This window comes from Erinaceus europaeus, chromosome 4 (genome assembly GCF_950295315.1).
Source record: "Erinaceus europaeus chromosome 4, mEriEur2.1, whole genome shotgun sequence".
NCBI lineage: Eukaryota > Metazoa > Chordata > Mammalia > Eulipotyphla > Erinaceidae > Erinaceus > Erinaceus europaeus.
Window position 1 is genome coordinate 61764290 of NC_080165.1, and position 16549 is coordinate 61780838.

General features: G+C 37.3%; 1 protein-coding gene across 6 annotated transcripts in view; it reads right to left on the reverse strand.

Moving 5' to 3' along the window:
- Positions 1 to 16549, reverse strand: part of BTBD9 (BTB domain containing 9) — a 551044-nt gene that overhangs the window by 226810 nt on the left and 307685 nt on the right. For all 6 annotated transcript variants that reach the window (XM_060189736.1, XM_060189737.1, XM_060189740.1 and 3 more), the window contains exon 7: positions 2174 to 2283. In XM_060189736.1, the coding sequence (XP_060045719.1) occupies positions 2174 to 2283 (110 nt within the window). The remainder of the gene's footprint in view (positions 1 to 2173; positions 2284 to 16549) is intronic.

The window sequence follows — 16549 nt, forward strand, 5'->3', positions numbered from 1 at the left end:
CTTTCTGATGAATGACATTCATACAGGTATAAAGTGGTATCTCATCTTTATGTGCATTTCTCTGATGATCAGTGACTTTGAGCACCCTTTCATTTACCTTTTGGCCCTCTAGATCTCTTTGGTGAAATTTCTGCCCATGTCCTGGACCCATTTTCTAATGGGGTTGCATCAAACATTCATTTAAACTAAGCAGAGTTGCTATATCAATGGATAATGAAATCTCCCACCATATACTCCCTCACCACTCACGCTACCTAGCTGTCTGCCCAGCATGTGAGCACCTTTGAGCTGTAAAAATGTTAGGAGGAGGGCCACATGGGATCTCACTGAAGGCAAGTGTGCACACACACACTCATCTATACCTCTGCTCCCATTCCGTTGAAGAAGGATGACTGGTAGGTGACTGCAGTGCTCTTTGCAGTCAAACTTGTGAGCATCATAGAATAGGGCTGGGAGAAAAGTGTTAGACCGAGCAACAAAAACACTTCTTGTATCTCTTAACACTTCTTGCATCCCCTTGCAAGTCTGAGACTTCTAAGGCTTCTGATAATGCTGACTGCTTCAGTTTACACAAAACATGCAGACCAATAACATCAGTCCTCACTGCAACTGATGCTAAGTTTCAATCCTGTAATGGCCTCTCTTCCAGATAGCTTGTTTCCTTTATAATTACAGTGTCCACAAATCTCTTGTTTCTCCAATGAGAAAGGGAAGCTGATTTAAGTAGATGGCACCTTCCATGAGGCATGTTTGAAAATGCAATGTGTACTGGGTTGACATGAGTACGAAAATAGCACACATCTGTGACAATGAAGGTGACTTGGTTTCTAGAACCCTCTGCAGTAAGAAATACCCCAAGTAGACAACCACATATACAAGGCATATAATCTGTAAAGTAATACAAATTACAGGTGAAAGGGAATGCCCAGTACATAACCCTCTATTACTTCAATTCTATAAACACCACAGAATTAAAAGTCTTGATAATACAGGTAGTGTTTCAGAACTATTAACTTCAAACTACTTATAAGTGCAAAAATTATTAGCATTTATAGTTAATATTAAAAATTACATCTAAAACAGTTGAAAGAAATTATTTTAGTTGAGTCCTAAGAGTTCTTTATACACTGAAATGATTTATACTCTTGCTACTTTTCTTGATATTACTTTTGTAAATTTCCTTAAGTAGAGGATTACATTAGGACACAGCATTTATAAGGAAAATTTAGACTTGTGAGCACTCAAAGAATTAGTAAATATTTGTAAGTTTCACTTATCTTTCCCACTCTAGTGATTACCATGTCTTTAGGACATGTGTTGGTACATTATATGTTCCAGCAAGAACAGAAGCACCTATCTCATTCCTCCTGCCTGAACACAGAGACTGGTTTTTAAGATACCGTAGTAAAGGAAAATATTCAAGGATATTAATAAGTCAAACAATGATTTTTTTAGGAGTTGCATGAAAATCTTGTGTATATAGGAAACATAGAAATAACTAGTCTGAATGAGAATAGCCACCTTGACACTCCACTTGAGAGTGTCAAGACCTATTAGATAGTGCAAGACTAAAAATTCTCTAAAACAAATAAAATGAGATGTAACAGAAATCAAAAAAACAAATAACCAAACCCCAAAACCAAAATACAAGACAATTAAGGGGCACTTCATTTACTCTGTCCTTACTTAAATCACAAACAAGCATGTTCTTGAAGCAAGTATCAAAATGGTAAAAATGGGTTGATATGACCACAATGAAAAGAAGATACTCTTTTATCTGAGCATACCATTCATATCAAATCAAAGACCAAAATACCTGTGCAGTCTTGTCAATATTACACAGACTTCCTTCTCTGGTCTTTCTTACTATTAAATAAAGAAAAGCCTTTGGTATGGGAGGCTTTGTCTGACTATAATAAGCATTCCCCACATAGCAAGTCTGAAGAAATCACTAGAACATTTTCAATTCTTAACCCTTAATTCTTTTAAGTTTACTGAAATTATTATTTTGACTAGTTCCATTTCTAAAAATGGAAGCCATTCCAATGTCAATCCTAAGGCATTTGAATCGACCAGAGTTCTTAGTCAAAGTTGATTAAAATGGAATGGAAAAACAGACTATTTGAAGGTAAAATGCTTAGTTATTTACACAAAATGTAATTATAATACTTACCTATCAGTCCCTTTTCAAGAGTGAAAGTTTTGTTTGTAAACATGCATTCAAAAGCCACAATATGGAAAATCTTGTTCACTGTGTTGTGAGTTCCAACTATTCGAATATACCTGGGGGTAACAAGAAAAGAAATTTTGTTGAAGATAATGAGCTGCCATTACAACCAGTAAGAAAATAAAAAGAAGAATACATATTATGTAAATATATGTTATACTGAGATATGGGATAAAGAAGACTTTGCACTTGACTTTATACCCTATCTATACCTACTCCTTAGGGCTAGCTGTAATTAAGCCTAGAATTATGGCAAAAATAGGGAGATGCAATTTTCCTGACAATTAGTATAACTTAGATTTGGTTTACCTAGAAAACCCAACCAGCTACTATTCAGTTCAGCCCCCAAGTGACAGTACAATTATATGCCCATGAGAGTAATAGCTTCTATCCTCACCTTCTGGGTAGGAGTGTGCCTGTGCACAGGTGCACAAATGCAGGCAAAATCAAAAGCTTTCCAACTCATAGAAAGACTTCATCCATTGGAGACAAATGCAAGACATCAAAATTGTTTTCTTGTTTCAAGGAAAAAATCCTCAGAAACTGCTAAAACCCACTCACTGTTTCTTGTATTTTAATGTTCAAATCCTCATTGGAAGTTACTCCTACATACTTATACCAGCCCCCCCATTTAACTGTTGGGAAGCCATCTCCTGACTGGAGGAAGTGATCTGCAGGGGTGACCCAGCCTGCTTGCAGCTTTCCTCCTGGCCACACAGACCCAGGTTTGGCATCTGTACACAGTGCAGAGTTTCAGGGGCAGGTCTTGAGCATCTCAGCCTCTTCACCCTCTGTATCTCCCTAGAGGCTTCACGTCAACAAAGAAGCATTAACCTTGGAACATCTTGCTCTTTCCACTTCCCAAAGAGACCTGACAGTGCATAGGTTAATGAACAGACAAACTCATTCTTCTGAGAGTCACACTATTCCCTGGGGAATGTGCCCCACATTGTTACTGAGACTCAAAGGAAGAACCAGAAAAGATAACTTGATAAATGAATAACGTGCTCTCAAATGATGAAGGATGGGCATATTAACCCCCCATATTTCAATTAAGAAATGATAGGCGAGGCAAGGTTTTAGTAATATCTTCCCTTTGCTGTGTAAAGCAGCCTTCAATTTAGATGATATAATTTTACTTCAGAGTTAATCACTGTTTACTAATTTGATAATTCCTTACATTTCTCACCACTCCAAGTTAATTGTATAGTGTAAATGCCAATTAAAAAATTCACATTAAAGAGGCGACATTTGGGATTTTTATATCACAGGCGATTTTCTCTCCTGTTTCTTTGAGCCAGTCTCATAGCATTCCCTGTGCACCTCATTTGGCCATCTGTTCTTTGACATAAACTGATCACTCATTTCCACAACCAATATAAATTCTGTCTCCTGGACTGACTGTTTAGTAGCCCCATACCCACTGCAGGGAAATGCTGCTTTACCCTGTGGAGAGTCAGGGCAATGGCTGCATTCCCCCAGAGCCCTTGGATTAAAGCAGGAGGTTAGCTTTGTCCTGTTCTCTTGAACCCACAAGACAGATAGAAGGTACTGTTTTTGATGGGTGGGTGGAGTCAATTTAAAACAAGTTCCTAAATGAATGGGTAGAACAAACTGTATAGTCCTTTGTGGCTGACAGTGACATTCTCTCCGGTGCTTCTGGAAGGGAAAGGGTGTGCTAAACCTGGCAATTTAGCTTGAATCTAATTTTTTCCATTTCCTTAAACCCACAGGAACTCAACCAGCATAGCATTTTCAACCACACTTGGTCACGATCGCCTGAGTGCTGCTGTCTGCAACCTTGTAGGGAATGTGGTTTGGTGGAATTTGATCAGATCATTATCCTGCTCTTTAGATTGAGTCTCTACCAGAAGAGAAGCTGCAAAGTACAGAAGCTAGGAACTACTAACAGTCTGATATATATATATATATATATATATATTTAAAAAAGTCTTTCCCTGCTGGGAGTTGTTAAGGTTAATCCTACCAGCTGACCTCAGGGGACACAATAATGTCCCCTCCTTCACTTTTTAAAACATCGCCTGGAACCAGGCACTTCAAGTTTAGTTGCTATGTTAAGTCAATTCCCAAATTTTATCATGCTGTAAATATCAGGAATGGGAGAAAATAGGCAACACCCTCTCCCTCGTTACCCAATTATAAGAAACTGAAAATAAAAAATTGTACTGAAATACATTTTATAGCCTTAATGATAGTGTTTGTGATAACAAATAAGATAATATATAATGTTGAAAAAGCACTGAAAGATGCCTCCAGATAAAAAGTTCTATGTAAATGGAGATAATGTTATCTCTGCTGCATAATCCTGAGGTTAAATTAGCAATTCACAATTGTACATTATACTTCTTGATCAGCCTGTTATATGTAATAATCATAGCAAGTTTAATTACTCTAGTTCTATAATATTTTCTAAGTCTCCATAAACTTTAGCATAATTTACAAAAATGACATAAAGTCCTTATTCAAAGGACATTATTTTAATGTACGTATGCACATTAAAAACATAGCAACAAAGTCCTAAGAATGAAGCCAAACTCCAGTTCTCCAATAAGGAAGTGCTTAGCATAGGAAGGTCTTAGGCCTTGACAAGAAACAGCAAGTAGGTTTTAATGAATCCCCAACCACCTAGAAGGTAGGATGGTAGAACTCTACATTAATAACTCAGAGACCCTGTTCAGCTCAGGTGCCCTGATTTGTGAACAATTCCTGGAAGGGAGAGGTTACAGGTTATCACCTCTGATCATGAACAGATGCTTCCAATAGAGCATCCCACAGGTTAAAGAGAAGTAATTACTAAAATGAACTATTGAAAAGACAAGGAGATAGTGGGAGAGACACCATAATGGTTATGCAAACAGACTCTCATGCCTGAGGTTCTGAGGTCCCAGATTTAATCCCCAGCACCACCATAAACCAGACCCGAGCAGTGCTCTGGTAAATAATAATAATTAATTATAGTAATAATAATAATAATAAATAAATAAATTCCAAGGAAATAAGAGAGATTCCTCATTTGTTTTTAATATAAAACAAAACAAAATTTGTTTCTGGATCACTGAATCTAAGCAAAAAAGTAGATATCATGCTTTCTCAGTCAAAAGAGAGAGAGACAGAGAGAGAGAGAGATTGAATAAGAGGCAAACTTTAAGATTACTGCTATTTTCACACTCAGTGTCATTTCTCCAAAGCACAGTCAGGCTCTTGATTTAACCTGATAAAAGGGCAGTGGCAGCTTCATCACTTTTTCATCAGAAAAGAGCATTATTGCAAAGTGTAATAGCTATCCTTTGTTCTCTCTGAGGTACCCAACAGCAGCTCAGACAGTTGGAAGATAATTAAAACTTAAACAGTGCTGAGGAAGGCAGATATGCAACAGATTGGCCATTTCTGATGAGGATGAATGCTGTCCACATGAGCCCTGGTCTAACAATCTGTTTCCAATATTCCCCTCCCTTTCCTATGTTAGCTGTCTTCTAGTCACTGGCAAAGACTGGATCCTGAACACAGTTCAAAATGGGATGCTTCAGTGCAGAAGTTTCTAGGAGTACTGTGAATAAAAAGGCATTCTGCCTTCTTTATTAAAATGAAACCTAAACTTTCCAAGGAGAGAAGTGTAAAATTGAAAGGCATTACGGGGTTTGGAGGGAAGATTCTAACAGCATCAGGTCTGTGCATTGCCCTATCACTTAGTTAGCTATGTTACTTTGGGGAGAAGTTTTAAACCTGTCTGAGTCTTAGTTTCCTGCTTTTAATAAAAGAGGTCAAGGAGGCTGGTAGTGTACACACCTCACCATGCTCCACAGTCACATGTAAGCACAATGGGTGGTACTTATGGTGCTTCATGCAATGTTGTGGTGTCTCTCTCTTTCCTTCTAAAACAGAAAAAAGACAGAATTGGCACTAGGAAGGCCACTCAGTGGTGTTGCTGCACATGCATGAGACCTTGGCACTATTTAAAAGATAAGAGGTAGGGTCTGGGTGGTGGCTCACCCAGGAAAGCACATACATTATCACTCATGAAGACTTGGGTTCAAAACTCCCTTAGTATTATCTAGGTTTTGATTCAGATAAACTACAGACCTACTTGTGGTTGTAGCTAATTCTTAACCTTTGCCTCTAGTTATATGATTACCTAACTTATATACTCAGCAGCTTCTACTATAGGATAAAATTGAATTCAGTAGTCATACTGAAGTGATCTCATAAGAGATCAACTAAAACCAAAATTTAAAAATAATTTCATTCTTTGGTAAACAAAGTTTTACTCTTGAATTAAACTTCATATTCTGGGGTTAAACAATCCATCTTGAGAAACTAGAGTTAGCTGTAGACTGGTACATAAAAAAAGGATAATGGATCCTTATCATCTTGGCTCTTTTTCAAAATTAAGTAGTTAGAACTCTAAAAAGAAAAAAAAAAAATCTTTGCTGAGGGCAGAGGCAGTTATCTGATAAGAACTTTAGCTCTGTCATTTACTAGGAATTTGTACCTTGTGGGGTCTGGGTTCACTGTTTCTGAGGCTTCTTACCTGAACTTTCCTTTCAAGTAGATATTCAGAATGTACATAAATAATTCTCTAACCCAAGATACAGATAATGCCTGTTGGTTTCCCCAGTATGATAGTTTCATCTAGTTCTGGGTACAATATCAGTGCTCTTATAATCAAATCATAGACTGGAGGGGGAAGTGGCTTCAGGTCTTGTTGCTAAGGCAGCAAGTGGAAAACAGTTTACTGCCAGAATGACAAAAAGCATCTAGAAAAAAGCATGCTGCAACAGAAAAGATTTGTTACTCTTAGGAAACCTTCCCTCTGGCTGATCTGTGGAGCTATAGATTCTCTTTCACTGACTTAAGCAAAGGGCCCCAGCAGCATTTGCTTATTTGGTAAAGGGAGAATTGTTGAAAGGTTAAACATTCTGTGTGCAGAGTTGGCCCAGGCAGAGGTTACTATCTCAGTGAGGGGCACTGTCAAGAGGCACTAACCCTACAGAGAGAGCAGTCTTATTCCAGCATCTTCACTATTCAAACTAAAGGGTAAGAGAAAAAGAAGTCACCCTGCTTTTCAGAGAAGATCAGTGCTATGTAGAATCATGTATGCAAAGAGGATAAGATGGGTAAATAATTATCCATACATCAAAATACAGTGCTACCCAAAATAAAAGTCATTTCAACATAAGTGATAAATATTTCAGTGTTTTTTTTTAATTTGGAAAAAATGTGAATTTTGAATGAGGACTTTTTTTTCTTCATCCTCAAATATGTAGACCCTAAAATCTGTCAGAATAATAGGCCTTCAATTTATGAAATTATAATGGGAATTTGTGCCATAATAACCTAAGTATAATATTCACACAAATCACATCAAACTGATATCATACATAATATTTATTTGATTCATTTATATTTCCCTTTACATATCAACCATTCACTTCTCCTTGTAGGCATACTAGATAAGTCTGCTATTAATCAAAATTTAATAAACTACTATATATGAAATTGTGCTAATAATAAATAATGAACCAGAAAGACAGGACATAAACCATTATTTGAATAAGATTATAGTGCAGATTTGGAAGCAAGATTAAAAAACATCAAACTGTATTACTTTTCACAGAACTAAGTCAAAGTGGAACACAGGTTCTACCTAGTCAGAAATATACAGCACAATTTTCTTAATTTTGATAATTTCTCCTTATCTCTGGCTCTGTACTGGTAGCAGGGATGAGGGAAAAGGTGAGAGTTTCTTACTTACTCACAGTCTAGTTTTAAAATCGCTAATTTGGAGCTCTTGCTTTGAGACTAAAGCAAAATAAACATGACCAAGAGAAATAATTCCCTCTAACTTTGCCCCTACACACAAATGGTCACTAATTTGTCCCACAAATAGTACATATTTACAATATGCCAGCAATGGTTGCTGGGTGCTGGGGTATGAGATTGAATAATACAAATAAAAATCCCCCCCATTTATTTTTCAGGTCAAGAGGCAAAGAATAAAAAGTTTAAATAATTACCCAGTGGCTGACAGGTTATTTACTTAGCTCAGACCTTTATAGACAAACATCTTAAAAAGGAAGGATAAACAGTTATAAAACCTATTCATACAGGGATTAAAAAAAATAGGTCAAATGGGGAGGCATAACTACTGCTGCCTAAGAACATGGATATAATATAAATAAGTCTGAGGTATAGACACAGTATTCCCATGATATTTATCAAGATATAGGCAAATATCTAATTAAGCAGGCTTCTTAGCATCTGGAAGGAAGAACTAATTTGAATTTCATGGGGAAAATGTCTTACTTTAGTTCATTTTTTTTTTATCTTTGCTTTTTCCAGATTGTAATTTTCAAGGGATTATAGAGATATAAAGTGGGAAGTGAGGGTATAAAAAATGAAAAATGAATAAGGGAAGAGAGGATAAAGAGAGGGGCAAGAAAGGAGGACAAGAGGGGCGAGAACATGAATATAAATAAACCAATCCCTTCTTTTATCCCTGTTGTGTGCTAATGTGAACAAATCCCCATGTGGGAATACTGTTAACCAATTTTATTACTCAACAGAACATTTGAAACCAACACAAAGTATATTTTAAGAAACAGAACTAAATGACCAAAAGTTCAACATTTTCATTTTTTCATTAACTTTTCCCCTAGCCTATGATGCTGAGGGAGGGGAGAAAATTTCACCAGTTTTATCTTTAAAATGGTTGCACTATCTTTTTTCAGTTTATCCAATAGGCTGTGCATTTCCACGAATGTAGACAAATGAGCCTAATGGAATTGTGCACTAGAGAAAAGGCAAAAGAAAATTAAATTTTCTAAGTTTCCCTATGAAACTGTGAGAATTCATTTGGTGGCTATGACTTGTAGCAAGCTGGCTTTAGGGGAGTGGAAGTAAGGAAAGTTTTTCTCTGTTAAACTTTAGACTGTAGTGGGTATATTCCATTTATTGTTGCTTAACATTTTAAGGCCTGGAGAAGCATTTTTACTTAGGTATTTGTTTATTTATTTATTTTTATTATTATTTATTTTCCCTTTTATTGCCCTTGTCATTTTATTGTTGTAGTTATTATTGTTGTTGTTGTCGTTGTTGGATAGGAGAGAAATGGAGAGAAGAGGGGGAAGACAGAGAGGGGGAGAGAAAAGAGACACCTGCAGACCTGCCTCACCACCTGTGAAGCGACTCCCCTTCACATGGGGAGCTAGGACTGGAACTGGGATCCTTAGTGGTCCTTGTGCTTTGCACCAAGTACTTTCACCCTGATGCGCTACTTCCTGACCCCCTTATTATATTTACTTATCTACTGGGTAGATACAGCCAGAAATTGAGAGGAAGGGGATATAGAGAGGAAGAGACACAGAGAGACACCTGCAGCACTGCTTCATCATTTGTGAAGGCTTCCCTCTGCAGGCAGGGGCTGGGAGCTTGAACCTGGGTCCTTGTGCGTTGTAGCATGTGTGCTTAACTAGGTGCGTCACTACCTCACCCTCTTAGTGTTGTTTTCGATGGGTTATGTTGTTTTCGCTGGGCTGGCTTCACGGGCGGGTAACAGACGACCAGGGACTCATGGTTGAGCTGTAGGCAGTATCTCTTTATTCATGCAGGACGCAGCACAATCTAAGACGAGCTAAGTTAAACTCAAAGTACAGTACTGTAAAACTCACAATGTTGTCTTTATATATACTTGCCAAGTAAGGTGGAAACAGGATGTGACATAGAGAGGGTGGAGAGAAAAGTGACTGGTGAAAATCAGAGTGTGACAAAGAGGGGGCAGATTAGGCGAGAATCCTATCACTGAACCACAAATGCCCTGGAGGGAGGGTGGAACTTGTTAACAGTGGTTATGTAAATAGAATGAAGTGGTTATGTAAATAGAATAGTGTTAAGCAGGGGGGATTTAAACCAAATGAAACAGAAGGGGTCTCATGCATACCAACATCTTAGGTATTTATTTTTTCTTTTAGAATAGAAGATTTATAGAGGAGGAAGAGAAGCAAGTAGAAAGAGAAAGAATCTGCCTCTTCCCAAATAAAAATCTAAGAATGTAAGCACAGTACACTGAAGAATTAAGATAGGGATTACCCGTGAGGATCAGGATGAAAGTGAAAACTGATGGGGGCTGGTGGTGGCACATCCAGCTGAGTGCACATGGGTGGGGCGGGGGAACACTTCACGAGCAGTGAAGCAGGTCTGAAGGTGTCTTTCTCTCCCCCATCTGCCCCACCACACCATTTCTTTCTGTCTTATCAAATAAAATAAAAATGAAAAAAATAAAATGAAACAAAAACAACAACAACAACAAAACAAACATCAATATGATACCAGCACTGAAACTAAAATAATATTTGCAAACTTCTGAACACACCTGGTTGGCAGCCTTCGCACAAACTATTTCCTTGCACGGGAAGTTCATATTCCACAGACTCATACAATTAGGGAGAAGACTTCAAAACTCAACTGAACATATATCCCTCAAAACTTCTATACTATGTACAGTTATGTAAAGAAGCCTGTGTCCTAGACAATAATTGCTTCTCAGAGAAATAACTAAATGCATTCAGGGAAAACAAGGCCAACCCATAAAAGTCTAACATTTGCTACCTACTGTTCCCACACTACTTCAAAACTCAAAGACAATTTCAGACCCTACTTTGCCCTGTTAGAAATTTTGGATTTCAGGGCTGGGTGGTGGTGCACCTGGCTGAGTGCGCGTTATAATGCACAAAGACTCAGGTTTGAGTCCCTGGTCCCCATCTGCAGGGGGAAAGCTTCATGAGTGGTGAAGCAGGGTAGCAGGTGTCTCTCTGTCTCTCTCCTTCTCTATCTCCCTTTTTCCTCTTAATTTTTGGCTGTCTCTATCCAATAAATAGAGATAATTAATATATATATATATATATATATATATATATATAAAGAAATTCTGGATCTCCACCTAGAAAATGACTCCGCAAAAAGACTAGATCCAGAGATTTATTCATCATATATTTCAAGCACCAGTACAACTATGTATAGTGTTGTCAACTAGAGGCAGAGTAGTCAAAGCAGATAAAAGTAATACTACAGAAGGGGGCAGGCTGGTAGCACAGTGGGTTAAGTGCACGTGGCACAAAGCACCAAGGATTAGCGTGAGGATTGAGCCCCCAGCTCCCCACCTGTAGGGGTTCACCTCACAATCGGTGAAGCAAGTCTGCAGGTGTCTATCTTTTCTTCTCTCTGTCTTCCCCTCCTCTCTCCATTTCTCTCTGTCCTACCTATAATAAAGACAGCAATAACAACAAAGATAAACAACAAGGGTAACAAAAAGGAAAAAGGGGGAAAAAATAGCCTCTAGGAGCAGTGGATTCATAGTGCAGGCACCAAGCCCCAGCAATAATCCTTGAGGAAAAAAAAAAAAATACTACAGAAGATTTGAGAGGAACATTTACTATCAATAGGAGTGGAATGCAAACAATAATGGGAAAGAAAGTATTTTTTGTCCTGGGTGCCAAAACTTATGGATGTGAACAATGAACTGTCTCACAGATTCTTAAGGCTGGAAATACATGACTGATTTCACTGTAGAAGCCTGTATTCCAGTTTCCAAACAGCATGAAAGATCATTAATTCCAGCACTACTGGTTTGAGATATTTTGCTATTAAAACCTGTTAATGAGTGAAAACTTGAACATAAGCAAAACAAAATAGCAAGATATTTCAAGTGGCACTATTTGGTGGTCTACAGCATCTTCAGATTAGAGTAGAATCTGGGACAGATTCCAACCTAATAGCTGCTTAACCACTTAAAAATATATTTTCCTATAACCTTTAGAGTTAGCAGTCCTATGCACTGATGAAGTTCATTTTTAAGTCTGTACCCAATCCATATTTCTGCTGGATTAGCAAGTAAATTGAGAAGTGGAGTAGTTTTAGTAAATATTTTTTTTCCCTTCCCCAAAGCTTCTGAAGAGTTCAACCATTCATGACTTAGACTTTCTTGGTACAGCATTAGTGCTAAGTCAGTGATCAGAAAGAAAATGTTAATCCTTACATTTGTTTCAGAAATTTGAGACAAGAAAAACTTATTAGAGGAATGTATACAAAGATGCATATTTTGTAAAAGAGGATTCTTTTGTTTTAAAGAAAACATAATTATTCTATCATATTACTATATTAAATACACACAAAAATGTTGTTTGGCTCCTTATTAAGATGAATCAAAACTGGGGTTTGGGGAGAGAGAAGATGGTTGGTTATACAACAGACTTTTATGCCTGAGGCTCTGCAGTTTCAGGTTCAACACCCCAGCACCACCATGAGCCAGAGCTGATCAGTGCTCTGGTGTCTCTGCTTCTCTTTCTCTCTATCCCTCCCTCCCTCCTTCTCTGTATTTTTCTCTCATTAAAATGAATAATATATATGCATATATATGTATATTTAAGTGGGGTAAATGTTTCCCTTTTTTGTTCAGATTTTAAAAATATAATCTTACAAGTACATAGCTTAAAATGTCAAAAGGTCTAAGATTTATTATATAAAAAAACTATTTCCCCTTGCTCCATTTTCTCTTATCCCTTGAAGCAACTGTTGTTTAACTGTCTTAATGGATAATTTTAGGATTTTCCTCACAGCTATGATTACTATGCTTCTAATACTACTTCTTGATTTTTGTTTAGGTTGTATTTATTAATATAATACTGTGGGAAACAAGCCTTTAGTTTTCCCCTTTACATATACTGCCAACACAGAATACAGTGCAGTTTTAGCTGAATCAATACTCAGTGTTTACACTTATTATTATGAAAATGTCACTCACAACAATAATATATGAAGTACTTTGCTGCACAATTTCCCCCCTGACTAGAGTTACAAATAGCCACAATTGTTGTGTTGCTTAGTCTTGTATGATCACAAGACTAATTTACCTCTTTTCTCTCAATTCTCTTGTGCTTAAACTAAAGTTACTTGCCAAACACTCTGAGCTATCAGATATTTCTAGTAATTCTTTCTTGAGGAAGTCTTCTCAGACAGTCTGATACATGCCTAAAGATAGCTGTCATTCTAGGATCAGCCTTCACTGTCATTCTGAAAACCCTTTTTTCTTTAAAATTTCTTTATTGGAGAATTAATTTTTTATATTAAACAGTAAATACAATAGTTTGTACATGCATAACATTTCCCAGTTTTCCATATAGCAATAGAATCCCCACTAGGTCCTCTGTCATCCTTCTTGGACCTGTATTCTCCCCCTCCCACCCACCCCAGAGTCTTTTACTTTGGTGCAATACACCAATTCCAGTTCTGAAAATCCCTTTCATCTTTCCCCTCTATTATACAGTTCCATATCCTATCTTGTACTGTCTTCTTTCTTGGTCTGAAGATCCGTATCTGCAAATAAAAATTTATGACTCTTTTGGTGTGAAGATACTTTGCTTTAACTTCAGCTTTGGTTGGTAGTTTGACTGCAGGTAGATTTTTTAAGTTATAAGCAGTTTTCCTTTACAGCTTTGAAGAGCTTGTTCTGCTACCTGCCAAGTTTGTAATTTTGCTATTAAGAGGTTATTATGATACCAGACTTGGTTTCTCTACTCTTTTAAAGCCATGTTCTGTTCTAGAAGCATTTAGATTTTCATTACATCTCTATTTCTGAAGTTACATGAGGTGCTTTGTTGTGGGCCTATTTTATTCCACTGGGCTAGACACTCAGAAGGTCCTTCCAAAGTCCATGTACTTCAGTATTGGTACATTTTTCTTGAATTATTGTTATTGACTCCTTTTGAACTTTTTTCTGATTTCTATGACTCTTCTTAATGTTGGGTTTCACCTTCACCTGCACTTGTATAATTTCTCTATCTGCCTTTTTTAAATCATTTTTTTCATTCTATGTTCTGTGAGAGTCCTTCAACTTCATCATCTGTGCTACTTACCAAGTTTCTCACTAGTGCTTTAATATTTTAAATTTATAATTCTACTTCTTATTTTCTGAATTTTTTTTTTCCTTTTTATTTTGATAGGACAGAGAGAAATTGAGAGGGGAGGGAGTGGGAGAGAGAGAGAGAGGGGCAGGGTGGTGGCACACTTGGTTGAGTACATATGTTACAATGTGCAAGGACCCAGGTTCAAGCCTCTGATCCTCACCTGTAGGAGGAAAGCTTTGTGAGTGGTGAAGCAAGTCTGTAGATGTCTCTGTCTCTCTCCCTCTCTATTACCACCTTCCCTCTAGATTTCTGGCTGTCCCTACCCAATAAATAAATAAAGATAATAAAAAAAAATTTAAGAGAGGGAGAGATAAAGATAGACATCTACAGGCCTACTTCAGCACTCATGAAGCTTCCTTCCCCCACTGCAGGTGGGGACTGGGGGATCAAAGCCAGGGTCTTGCATATGATAATATGTGTGTTCAACTTAGTGTGCCACTGTCCCTCCCAGAATGTTTCTTTTTATGGCATTTTCTTCTATTACACAATTGTTATATTTATCCTAATCCTTTTGAAGGCAGCAATGTTATGTATTTATTTAGCTTCCATCTTCCTACATAGCTTTCCCGCCCCTCCACTCCTAACTCCTTTTGCTTTGGTCTTAATGTTTCATATCAGTCTCCTCAGATGTCTATGTGTCAAGAAGTTTGTCAGGAAAATGTCAATACAAAAGGAAGTTCTGAGAATGCATTTGTTTGTATGGGTCAATTGACAGGATAATCCCACTTGTATTCTTCCCTCTTGGACTGGCTAACGTAGGAAGATATTTCTAATGTTCTACATAGTAGGTAGTGGCCAAAAACCTCTGTTCTAAAAGCAAGTGCTGAAGGAGGGAAATGATATTTGTTTGTGTGTTTGGAGGAGAGATATTAATTAGAGGTGAGAGTCTCAGCATATGGTCACTTAGTCTGCCTACTGTATGATCTTTTCCAATTGTTGATGGTATCTTTCCTTCTTTTGAAACCCTCTACTTTACCTTCATCAAACAACACATTTCCAAAGTCAGATAAATAAAAACAAACACTGTGTGATACAGAGAATTTTTAAAAAAATAAATAGGGCTGGGGAGACAGCATAATAGTTATGCAAAAGACTTTCATGCCCGAGGCGCCTCCAAAATCCCAGTTTCAATCCCCAGCACCACCATATGCCAGAGCTGAGAGTTCTCTGTATGTATCTTTCTCTGTGTGTCTCTATTTCATTAAAAATAAGTAAATAGGGGCTGGATGATAGCGCAGCAGATTAAGTGCACATGGTGCAAAGCACAAGGACCAGTGTAAGGATCCCAGTTTGAGCCCCCAGCTCCCCACCTGGGGGGGGGGGTGTCTCTTCACAAGCGGTGAAGCAGGTCTGCAGGTGTCTATCTTTTTCTCCCCCTCTCTATCTTCCCCTTCTCTCTCAATTTCTTTCTGTCCTATCCATCAATAATAACAATAATAATAACAAAAACAATAAACAAGGGCAACAAAAGAGAAAAAATGGCGTCTAGCAGTGGATTCGTAATGCAGGCACTGAGCACCAGCAATAACCCTGGAGACAAAAAAAAAAGTAAATAAAATATTTTTTTTAAAAAACATTAGAAATAAATAAATAAGCAACCCAACTGGCAGAAACACAGAATACTATGGTGGCTTCTAGGGCTGGGAAGTAGGGAGATAGTAGTCAAAAGCACAAACTTCCTGTTATTGGATGATTAAATTCTGAGGATTTAATGTACAACAAGGTAACTATGTAAACAATACCATTACATATTTTAAAGCTTCTAAGAGAGTAGATCTTAAATATTATCAACACACATACACATATGTGAGGTTCTGGAAGTATAATTCTATAGGATTAACTTCATAATATGTAAGTGTATTAAAAATCATATATCTTTAATTTATACAAGGTTATATGCCAATTATATCTCAATAAGGCTGGGGGGGGAGAGAATAAATTTCCAGTTTTACATAAGAGTTGGGGAGAAGTGGTCAAAATTCTATTAAGTGGAGGAGAGGATCTAGAGATCTTAATAGTTCCATAAATATACAGCTGTCCCATCCTTCTCATTTTATCCCTCTCCTTTCCACTGCATTCATCACAGCTTCAAGTGTATAGAACTTCTAGTTCCTAAGCCTTTGAGGATGCAGTGACTTAGGATTCATTTTCTTGAGCCTTTTAAATCAGTTGCCACTTGTTCATCTGCTTTACAGATTTTTATGGCTTTTTTTTTTTTTTTACTTTCTCTGTTTTCTTTACCCTTGTAGGTTAATACCTAAAAGAAAACCCTTTTACTATCACTTTAGTGGAGTTTCTTTGATGTGTGTAGAATAAATGTATTCACTTTGCCATCATTACCTAA